A 12,105-nucleotide genomic window follows, 5' to 3' on the forward strand; every position below is an offset into this window, starting at 1 on the left:
ATTTGAAGGACTCAGGTTTACGAGGAAGCTGTATGGGAGGGTTGCAGCCCGTCCTTAGACCAGCTTTTGACTGTTATGTCAGTGAGCACCTTCATTCATTCCTCCCAGCGGTTTTGTTTGTATTGGATGGACTCTATACTGACATCCAGCTTAAGATCAGTGACCCTAAAAGCTCCAAGCTGTAGTTAGAAGTGGGAGGCAGAGAAAGCATTCGATCCCCAATGCTGGACACAAGGTGGGGTCTGCAAGTGTTCAGCTGCCCTTCCCAGATGCTCCACAGGGGAAGTGGAAACAGCTATCAGAAGTGCTAGGCAGTGGATGTAGTCTGGCATTGGTCACAGCCTTTCTTCTGTTAGCTGTCTCTACTTCCCCTTCAGCTTACATGCTGTTTGGGGGAGAGAACTCTAGAGGATGGGAATTCATTTCTGTGGTAAACAGCAATTATTCTTAGGTTCTTGGACAGGAACTGATACTAATTATACTTTGACCATAAGAGTTCTGACTAGTTTGGATTCACTCAAGGAGCTGTGAAATACTTAACACAAGGCATAACATTATACTTGTAAGAATGGTGTCATGAGGGCTGGAGAGATGGCTCAGTGGTTAAGAGCACTGACTGCTCTTCCAGAGGTCCTGAGTTCAAATCCCAGCAACCACATGGTGGCTCACAACCATCTGTAATGGGATCTGATGCCCTCTTCTGGTGTGTCTGAAGATAGTGACAGTGTACTCACATAAAATAAATAAATCTTAAAAAAAAAAAAAAAAAAAGAATGGTGTCATGAAAATGTGAACGCTAAATACAAGCTTTTTTTTTTTTTTCTTTTTTTCGGAGCTGGGGACCGAACCCAGGGCCTTGCGCTTGCTAGGCAAGTGCTCTACCACTGAGCTAAATCCCCAACCCCAAATACAAGCTTTTTAAAGCAATAGTATGCTTCTATTACCCTCATGCAATAGCTAGTATTAAGAGTAACTGACTATAACTTGATTAAGGGCACCTCAGCTTTCCTCTCTGAAATGGTTTTGTTAACAAACGTTAGTTTCTCGAAGATTCATTCAAGCTCATCTCTAAACTTTTCCTGGTCATATTTTAGTTTTCCACATATATTTCTAGCCATTTTTATGGGGTGATGGGGTGGGAGGGGTAGGGGATTTGGGGAGGCCCTTACCACAATCTGAGGCAGCATGAAGGTGGTGGAGCCACACCCTTCTCGCCCTACCCAGCTTCTCTGCTGAAGGTGAGCAGGTTTGAGGATGCTGACATTTGGAAGTGTCCTGAGGAAAGGCAAGTCAGTCTACCCAATTGCCTCTCAACCTACAAACCTCCCACCCAGCTTACTGCCCCACTGTTCATAAAGGAGAATCCAGGGGTCACCGAAAGTTGCAGTCACAGCAGCGAGGCAGCCAGTGATAGAGGAGGAACCAGGCGGACCAAATGGTGCAGAAGACAAGAAAACTAAAATGCAAATAAGTCAGAATTCCAGTGTCATCAGTCACCGTAAAGAGGCTGAGTACTAGGGATAGGTAGGAGGGGGAAACAGGAAAGATACTTGTGAGAAACTCCACACACTGAGTTTGAGGGGTAATAAGGCAAAAGAACATCGTATTTTAAATTTCTCTGCACTCTTTTGTTCTTGTTAAGCTTTTGAGATGGTGCCTTTGCTTTACAGGGCTTCACTACCTGGCCTTGAACTCATGGCCCTCCTGCTTCCTCTTTCTAAGTGCTGGTACTGTAGGCACATACACCACATCTGACTGAATTTATCTAAACATTTTAACAAATACCTTCTCTCTGCTCCTTTTGACTGGGAATTTACTGTAACAAAGTTAGATTAGTGCTGCATTAGTTATGTTTTTATTGTTCTGATTAAACATCACCACCAAAGCAGCTTACAGAAGAAAAACTTCATTTTGGCTTAAGTTTCCAGAGGGATAAGAGCCGAGATGGCAGAGGGGAGGAGTGGTGGCTGGGACAGGAAACAGGCAGAGTGCAGGCATGAAGGCTGGAACAGGAAGTGGAGCATTTACATCTTGACGGACTTGTCAAACCAGGCAGAGGGAGCAGAGTGGAAATGGCGAGTATCTTTAGACTCTGAAGCCCTGCCTCAGGTTACATATTTCTGCCAGCCAGGCCACACCTGACTGCCCAAACATCACCAACCACTGGAGACTAAATCCACTTCACACACCACAGACAGGAAGAAAAGTACCCATTTAAGTCTGAAGTTTGCATTTGGGAAAGAGGACTTTGTTTCTTGTTGGCTGCTTATGAACCGATGAACTTATGCCTGATGAGAAATTTTGGAACCTGAGTTTGACATTCTGGGCAGGCATTACTGAATGTATAGTATTGTAATGTTTCTTGTGGTTTTGTTTTGAGAAGAGCTTCATGCAGCCCAGTCTGGCTTTAAAGTCACTATGTGTCTGGGGGTGACCTTGAACTCTTACCTTTACCTTCTAAGGGCTAAGATTCAAGCCCAGCAATTGTCTCCTAATGTGTATGTTAAAGAGTCACCCTTATTAGTGTGTGTGTGTGTGTGTGTGTGTGTGTGTGTGTGTGTGTGTGTGTGTACGCGTGTGACATGGTGTGAGTTTGGAGGTCAGAAGAGCTTGGTGAAGTTGTTTCTCCCCTTCCACCTTTATGTTGTGTGCAGGGATCAAGCTCAGGGTGTTAGACTTGCCTTGTTGGGTGGTACGTGCTTTCATCCCCTGAGCCGCCTTGACTGCCTGGTTCTCACAGTCCTTATGGAGCAGTTCACGTCGTTCTTAGTGGACACAGGCTGTGGAGTTTGCTGCCCTGCTCTAATCACTCCCCTGTTGTTGTTTTGCCTTAGTCTGCAGTGTGTGGTGTGATGCGCAGGGCTGTGTATGTGACTGAAAGAGAAGAGCTGTGTGCCTGCACAGTGCACACCTTGTATGTGCTCACTGAGAGTCCTCAGGTCGCAGTGTATGTAGATGGTTAAGAAGATATGCTAGATCGTATCACATGCAACGGTGGAGATAAACTAGGCTGTCCTAGCTAGCCATGCAAAAGCTCCCTGTGACAGCCCACCAGCTTCCGTGTTGATTCTGGCACTGAGAGTCTATCCAGGAAGTCAGGAAGGGGCACTTTCACTGTGACCTTCCTTAGGTCTGTGCTCTAGCTCTGGTGTTGGTGTAAAGACAGTGTGTTCATATGTTTATACACAGACTTGAAGTTTTCTTAAACTTACATGTTGTGTTTTAATTACAGGCGTCGATTAGCAAGGTAAAGGTAACAGAACCATGGCTCAGTTTCCGACACCTTTTGGTGGTAAGTTTTGAAGGTTTCTTTCTCAGTATAAGTTGGGGCTAAATTTTAAGACTTTACAATGATGGGAAATTTCAGGTAAATTAATAGAGTTGAATTGGGCTGAGGTGTAGCTTAGGGGTACAGCACTTGCCTAACCTTCATGAAGTCCTGTGTTCAGTCTTCATTACCACAAAACAAACAACTTAAAAAGAGAAAATAATACAGTAAACCCTTATCGTATTCCTTGAGATGCTTCAGTGATTAGGGGCTCTATTTTGTTTCACTGGGTTGTTTTGAAGTAACTCTAAGACATCTTAACCTCATGACTGAGGATTTTAGTGTGTTTATTTCCTAAATGATAAAGCCAGAAGTATAATACCATTATCAAACCTAAAATTCAGGCATACATTATAGCTAAAAAATTTACATTATGAACACTCAGAGGCTTTAGGAAGCTTTTCATTGTCTCTCTCCAAGTTGAACCCCAAATAAAATGCATAGACGCCTCTGTCCTAGCTCTCAGACTGAACCCCTCAGCTTGTTGCTTGCATGGCCTTAACAGGTTACATTGTCCTCTCACAAAGCCCGAATCTGAAGCCTGCCGTCTTTGTTGTTACACTCATCCATTGGGTAAAATGCTTCTCTGGCACGCTATTCGTGCATACTTGTATTTCCTGACTGAGCCCAGGGCTGATGTATACCAGGCAAGCACTGGGTCACACCTTAGCCCGGAGTCTCTTAACAAAGGAAAGTAAGCCATGCTGACAGGTGGTCTTGGTGGAACTGTGGGCAAAACTCCAGGTTTGAGTGCCTGACTGCCCTGACAGTATTGCTAAACCCCAAATAAATGTGAGAAGCAGTTGCAAAGAGAATGGGAAGGCATCGTGTGTCGTCCTCTGAGCGCACTGACGGAAGTCTCTGGGATTCCAGACACACATGCAGACTTTTCCACGTTGTCAATTGTTTTGTGTTGTTTGCCTTTTTGTTTTCTTTCACCTTCTTAATTAATGATATAATCTTATTTATTTTTGGCTTTCATTTCATTTGTAATTGTGAAGCTTAATAGGGCAGTAAAAGTCCCTGGTCTGTGCAGGGAGAGATATCTGTCGTCTAAGCTGTACGACACAGTGCTTGGCACAGAGTTCGTGTCCAGTAAATGTTTTCCTTGCATCTCAGCTGACCCGCCCAAAGCGGTGGTCGGCTTTCACAGAGTTTGGTCTATCACCTGTATTACTCAGCAGACTATTTTAGGAGACCAGTGACTAAAATGTTTAATTACTTACAGACAGACAGACATACTTACTTAGACATACTTTGGCCATTAGTTTTATCAGAAAATTCATTCTTAGAAGCAACTTTAATGAAGCACAATTGAGACCTTACACAGGTGACTCATTATATTAACTGTCTATTGGTGGTCATCAGTGCATTTGCAAAGTTGTACAACCGTCACAGATGTTGGGATATTTTCATAGAGTCGCAGAGGGTTTTAATTGTGCTGTGCCATCACCATAATTTTTTTTAATGCTCCTCTTAGATTTTTCTAATTTTTACCTATGCCATTTTAGGCATCTGAAATAGTTTAGGCATCAGTAACCTTAGTCCCTTAGTTCTGTGTAATAAATGACTGACGTCTGTGTTTTCATATAAGCCTAACTGTAGAGTTAGCACACACCAGCAGACCTTCAAAGTGCTTATGGGCATCATACACCTGAGCACCTTACTGTCCTTGGTGAATAATCGTCCGTCCTGTGTTTGGACTGCAGGGAGCCTGGACATCTGGGCCATAACCGTGGAGGAAAGAGCCAAGCATGACCAGCAGTTCCAGAGTTTGAAGCCGATATCTGGATTCATCACTGGTATGTATGTGGTCACCGTCCGCACATTCTTACTGAGCAACAGGAAATCTCTTGTGCACATGGAAATGGGTGCACCTGACCACAGGGGCATTTAACCCATTTTGCCCTAGTTTAGAGCCTGTATTTTTGGTGTTGTTTGCTTCCTTTTAAAATTTTGCTTATCATCATCATCGTTGTCGTCTGTGTGTCTGTGTTTGGCCGTAGGGGTCAGGATAACTGTAGTTAGAGCTTCCTTCTGGTGGGAACTGGTGTTAGTCAGAGGATAACACTCTAAGATAGGGTAGACTGGGTGCCCTGGAGCAAAGTTCTAATCTTGAATAGAACAGGAAACAGCAGACTTTCTAAGGATTTCACTGCTGCCTCTGGAAGTCCCTTGTGTACCTTTCTGAGACCTTGGCTGTTTAGTCACAGGTCACCAGTTCTGGGCACAAAGTGGGAATCTGGGTTTCCTGGGAGGTGTTTTTTTTTTTATTCGTTCATATAAAAGACTGACTGGCAGGATTCTTTTATGCGTGGTTGCCCTTTCTGTGTTGTTACTAACAATCAATATTCAGACTAAAAGCTTTTTCTAGAGTATGGCATGTCAGTTGTTAACGGAGGCGTCTGCTGTGTGTGCCTTGTCATGTGCTGTTCTCTCACTGTTGAGATGCGCCCTATACAATCAGGTATGAAAACAGGGTTTGGCTTCGGCTCAGTGTCAGCTCTTCTATCTCCATCCCGCCTCAGTAGCATCAGTCTGAGGTGTGTTTGCCGTCCGAGGCTCAAAGTGGACAGTCATCCCAGCAAAGACCCAGGCCCTTCCAAGTGCTGAGTCAGAGACCCTCCCGTGACCTTTCCCGTGGGGTCATTGGTGTTTGTAGCATAACCGCCTCTTAAATAATGTTGTGGTTTTGCTGTACTAGGATTTCTGTTGGCTCCTGCTGTTCTGTTTTCCCTGAAACCTTTCCCACTTACTTTACAGGTGATCAAGCAAGGAACTTCTTTTTCCAATCTGGGTTACCTCAGCCCGTCTTAGCACAAATATGGTAAGTTGGGATTTTACGGAAGCAGAATGTAGAACAAAGCACTGTTCTGTTCTATTTATTTGAAGTTCAGTTTCCTAGGTTTCCTGTTCAGAAAGAGAACATGCAGGTCTAGCCTGGAATGCTGTGTTACTTCTTGCCAAAAACAAAACAAACAAACAAACAAATACTTTTGCAAAGGGCCAACATTTGAATGGCAGTGCTGTGCACAAAAATTAAGTTGTAACTGGAATATCTGAATGTGAGTAGTTGCCCACTAATTTGTCTTGGCTTCATGTGTATCACTCACAGTTAATTTGAATTTCTTCTCTCTAATGAAATTGTTCTTTATCTTCCATTGTTGAGAATTAGTGGTCATTAGGATATCTGGCACAGTGTACTAGTTGATCAGTGCCAAGTGTTGACTCTCGTCATAAGTAGGAGTGTGGCCCCGAGCGTGAGTACAACAGGCTGTCAGATGCAGCTTTGGGTTTTAGGTTCCCAACTTTGGGAGGCAGTGCTGAATTCTGCTGACCTGAAAGAAAGTCACATTTTTCTCTGTGTGGCTTCTACCAGGACTGTAAGTGCTTTTCCTGGCTGAGTGGGTGTTATGGAGACCATTTGATGTAAATAAAGCATGGAATCTGTAATCCTGGCCCAAGCACGTTCTGTCTCTGTGATTGGGAGAATATCTTCGCCCTTTTTTTGATTTTGATCTTTAATCCTGGTGACTGGCACTTTTTTTGTTGTTGTTGTTTGTTTTTGTTTGTTTTTAAAAATAAAGTTGCGTGAATTAGCAAACAGATTATACATGAAAGATTTAATGTGTGGGTTGACACTTACACAATAAGTCAGCAAACAGATACCAGGAAGGGAAGGCTTAGCACCAAAGATGGCCCTTCCACATAACTAAGCATTCCAGCTAAGTACTTGTCCCCTGAGTGACCAACATACTCCTGTTTATAAACACACAGACCCTGGAAAGACAGACATAGCACCCGTTGCTTTCAGACTCCAGAACTCAGCATTCACTATTCTTGATTAAGTGCCAACATTATACAAAATCATGTTCTGGAAAAGTAAAGCTTAGTCTGGAAATGGAACACTCGTGTGCACATACACACACACTCATACACACATGCGTATACACACACACACGCGCACACACACACACACACACACACACACACACTGTTTTGTCACACATTCAGATTGAAAAGCAATAGAGACAGTCCTGTGCTATACTGGGCCTTCTGCCGTCTTTCCTGACTCTTAGGCCTTTTGCCAGCCAGTCCTTCCTTCCACAGGCGAGCTTGCTTCTGTGACACTGTTCCAGTTCTAACTGCTGGTTGGTTGGTTTGAGAGAGAGGAAGCCCACGACAAGCAGGTGCAGGGGCTGCATTAGGTCAGTTGTGTGTCCGACACCTGATTGCCTCATAGCAGGCTTCTCTTGGGCTACAGCCTGGTGTTCTTCAGTAAGGCTGTTTCTAGAGCCTGCTTCCCAGCAAGTTCTGAGCCCTCATTTGTGAAGCACTTTAGCACCAGGCGTGCTTGCACAGGGCTGTAATCCTGACACTTGGGAGACAGACCAGGGGTCACACATTAGAGGCCAGTGCGAGCCTCAGCATGGGACCCGGTCTCAGGGAAGAAAACATAAACTACCAAAAACCTTTGTTAGTGGGGACTGAGCCCAGCGCCTTGGAGGCATGCTGCACAAGCAAGTACTCACATGTACCCCTGCATAGCCATCCCCCACTTAAACTTTTATTTTGATGCAGAGTCTGGCTTACACTGCCCACAATTTCCTTGAATTTTAGTCTTTCTTCCTTGGCCTCCAGAGTAGCAGGGATTACAAGGCTCTGTCTGTCCATTCTGTCCTCTTCCTCTCAACACCAGGGCAAAGAGGAAATAATTCTAAGCATTTCAGTTGCCAAACATATCTGCCAGTTTCCTTCCCGGTCCTTACTGAGAGGGATTTCTAGGAGCTGTCGTCTCTGGCCATTGTCATAGGCTGGCATTCCACACTCTGACCTAACTCCTTCAGAGAACTGAGCCTCTCTTACTCATCTTCTTCACTGGAAACCGGCTGCAGAGACAAGCAGTCCTTACACACGAGTAGCTACCTGGAATGCCACTTTTGCTCATCTGTACGACCTCCAGCTAAAACTAGCTCTGCAAACCAAGGACGCATGGGAGAGAGTGTGGGGCAGTGCGCTGGCTGCTGCAAATGCAGAGCTCTGCTCCCCCTCAGATCCCTGCACGGCCTACTCCTCCCTCTTTCCAACCAGTGCACACTGGCCTCGGGGCAAGAGTGTGAGATTGGGAAAGCTGCCATTCAGTACAGCTTTAAAGCTTGGGCTTGAGGAGTTTAAGCAGGGCTATGAGTTACTAAGTAAGTACGGGTACTGGCTAAGTAAGGGTACTGGCTAAGTAGGGTACTGGATAAGTAGGGTACTGGATAAGTAAGGGTACTGGATAAGTAGGGTACTGGATAAGTAAGGGTACTAGATAAGTAGGGTACTGGATAAGTAGGGTACTGGTTAAGTACGGGTACTGGAGCTGTGGCTTGAAGGCAACTTGCACACTATCCCTGACCTTAGCAGTTCTCGTGTCATGAAATTTCAAATTGCTGACACTGCAGATGACCTGAGTCTCGGTTCCTAGCACCCATGTTGACTGTCCCCAACTGCCTGTAATTCTAGTTCCAAGGGGTCTGACACCTCTGGCCTCTAAGGACACTGGTGTTTATGTGCTTGCCGAGATGCATGCCCACAATTGGAAGTAAAATATATCAGTTTTTAAAAAGTTAACCATACGTGACATGATGGCGCATGCTTATATTCACAGCCTTTTGAAGGTAGAAAAAACAGGAAGACCCAGAGTTTTAAGACCAGCCTGGGCTACATGAGATCAGCTTCAAATGTGAACCCCACGCCCCTCAGGAAACAGACATTTAAAACTCTCCTTTAAGGAGATGGAAAGGTGGCTCAGTGTTTAAGAGCACTTGCTGCTTTTTCAGAGGACCTGAGTTCAATTCCCAGCCCCAACATGCTGGCTCATGACTGTTTTAACTCCAGTTCCAAAGGATGCAGTGCCCTGTTCTGGCTGGTGAAGGCAGCAGCCGTGTATTTGGCCCACACATACACATGCAGCCAAATACCCAGACACTAACATTAATTAGTTAAGTTAATTAAGGCTCTCATTGAGACCAAAATCCAAAGCAGTCACCAAATGGCCAAGTCCAGTATGATCCTGCTTTTGCATGTTTCATTTCCTCTTTGCTCTCATCTCAGCTGACTCTTGTTACAGTGTCTACTCCAGACACTAACCTCTCTGTTCCTTGCTGGGGCAGGTCTCTCCTTGCCTCACTGTATTGGTGTCTCCTCCTCCTGAGTTGTAGCCACTCACTGTCTTGCTAGTTTCAGTTTGTTGTCCTGCAGAGGGGTGCTCTCTGGTGAATCTGTCCTAAGTTCACCTACTTACTCCACTCCCTGTCACCCTCACGTCTCAGTGGGGGGTCTCTATCCCAGGGCCTAGAGAACACTGGGCAATGGGATTAACCACTGAAACAAAGCTCCCACCCTTCTCGCTGGTCTTCGTCACATCTAGAACCACCCATGCTAATCTGATTTGTTCTAAACAAGAAGGTAGAGACGTGTCTATTCTTAATTTCTAGATAATGCTCACACTGTAGCAGGTGCACCCAAAGTGTGTGCTGTTGTTGTAAAAATATACAAAAATATGGCTGGCTTTTATCCCCTACTAGGTTTGCACCGCAGTGCCCCAAGATGTCTGCTAGAATCTTGCCTGAAACATACATTCCAACTCCACAGCAGCCCGGTGTCTCTGTCACCGCACACTCTCTTAAACTCAAATCGCCACATGAAAGAACACACAGCACAGTAGCCTCTGAGCCAACTGATAAGATACAATTGCCCACCTAAACATACAAACCCTGTCCACATCCATCCCTTAAGAACATTCATAACAACCTACAAAGGTACAGCGTACTTAATGTCAGCCTCCGTGTTGTCTCTTGGATACTCTCTCGTCCCTCCCCCTCTCCCGTTCCTGTCTCCTCCTCTTCCTTCAAACTTTTCTCCCACCCCTCCTTCCTTCTCGTCCAATGACAGGCCTCATTATATCTTGTACCTGCCTCACCTGTGATATCTTCCCACAGTGTGCGTGTATATGGTTAATGAATGAATTTCCAAACTGGTTTGTCTTCCTATGGCTTGGCCTTGCTTTTACATTAGTGGGCACCAAATGGCAGATGAATGGCTGGTGGCAAGTCTGCATGGAGCTTCATTAAGTTCTGAAAGCAGCGGTGTATGCTGGGAAGGGTGTGCTAGGACGTTCTTCCAGTCTGCACTGCAGGCTGCTCTGCTTACCTCACCGAATCGTTTGCTCTCATTGTTGTTTATTATTGTGGTTTATTGCAGGCACAGACTGTGTCAGGTTTTGTGTTTGTGTGTGGTTTATTGCAGGCACGGACTATATAAGGTTTTGTGTTTATGTGTGGTTTATTGCAGGCACGGACTATATAAGGTTTTGTGTTTGTGTGTGGTTTATTTCTTCCTTACACTAAGAGTAAGCTGTAAACTACCTAACTTTTGGCCTCTATCACTCAATATATCCTGGAAGCCACTGATCACTTGTCCCTTGTTTTCTTCTCAGCACACAGTGCTTGTCATGGTAGCAGGCACGCCATCACGGTAGCAGGCACGCTGTTGTGGTGCTACATGCTGTTTCTGTTCTGTTTCCATATTAGGTTGTTTCCGGTGTACTGTGGTTTCTGATAACATGGTGATTACAGAAAACACTGCTGTGAACAGCTCTTAGCCGTGTGTTTTTTGTTGTTAAATGAACCTTCAGAGTCGATCCATAAGTGTGTGCAGTTGCTGGTTCTAAGTAAATGATTACCCAGCTCTCTTACCACTTGGAGTTGTAATTTTCCCACCAGCAGTGTGTGAGAGTAGTGTATGATTTGTTTTATTTGTATAAATCAAGAAAAGCAGACCATTGGTGTCACAGTTACTTTTCTATTTCCGTGATAAAACACCATGGTGGAGGCAACTTACAGGACTGGTGTTGTGGGCTTGAGGTCTCACAGGATAAGAGCCTTCACCGTCACACTGGGGTAACAGGGCAGCCAGCAGCAGGGATGGCTGCAGGAGCAGCTCAGGACTCATATCTTTAACCACAAACAGGAAGCAGAGACCACATAGAGAAGTCTTTTAAACCTCAAAGCCCACCCATGGTGACACACTTCCTGAGCCTCCTCAAACAGGGCTGCCAACTGGAGACCAAGTGTTCAAATGCCAGAGGCTGTGAGGGGCATTGATTACTCTAAGCACCGCTCTGCATCTCTGCTCCTGTCTCACTTGCCCCTGCTGGAACCACTTCTCTCCATGGCTAACCTCTGATTCCAAGGCCAATTACCAGAGTCACGTGTAACAGTTGCTTGCTGGGTTTACCATACACGATTCCTCTGATATAAGTTTGGTGTCAATATTGTCCAAACTTAGTTACCTTGGAAGGGATTAGAAGTTGACTGGAGCAGTGGCCCCAAGTTGCTTATGAAAAGGCTGACGGAGCTGAAGTGTTTTGCTTGGCCCAAACCCTTGAACAGTGGAGTGGCCGCTGCTATGGAGCAGCAGCTGGAGTCTGCTGTGCCAGTGCTGGGAGGGAGAGCGCAGAGGGTCGGCCTTTGTGAGGAGCTGTGTTTCCAGAACTTCCCTGAGCTCTCTGTTACGAGGGAGTTTGAATACTTACGTTTTGTTAATTCGGGGGAAAAGTCTTTTTGAAAACTGCAGACTTGAGGGTCAGCCATGTATTAGACCTGTGCTGGGTGCCGAGATGTGAAGCTCTGGCCCCGAGGGCTACATGTTTCCTCTCTCCTTCCCCAAAGAGGTGGAAAGAATTTGAGAAGCACTAGATTATTCTAGTTAAATTCTTATTTAAAGCCTCTTCT

At 45.2% G+C, this 12,105-nt stretch overlaps 1 protein-coding gene across 2 annotated transcripts in view; it reads left to right on the plus strand.

Annotated features, from left to right (window-relative positions):
* Positions 1-12,105, plus strand: part of Itsn1 (intersectin 1) — a 182,052-nt gene that overhangs the window by 45,518 nt on the left and 124,429 nt on the right. For both annotated transcript variants that reach the window (NM_001136096.4, NM_019227.2), the window contains 3 exon segments: positions 3,233-3,292; positions 5,038-5,130; positions 6,092-6,155. In NM_001136096.4, coding sequence (NP_001129568.1) covers positions 3,265-3,292; positions 5,038-5,130; positions 6,092-6,155 — 185 coding nt within the window. In that variant the 5' untranslated portion in view covers positions 3,233-3,264.

This window comes from Rattus norvegicus, chromosome 11, assembly GCF_021556685.1.
Source record: "Rattus norvegicus strain SHRSP/BbbUtx chromosome 11, alternate assembly SHRSP_T2T, whole genome shotgun sequence".
Classification (NCBI taxonomy): Eukaryota; Metazoa; Chordata; class Mammalia; order Rodentia; family Muridae; genus Rattus; species Rattus norvegicus.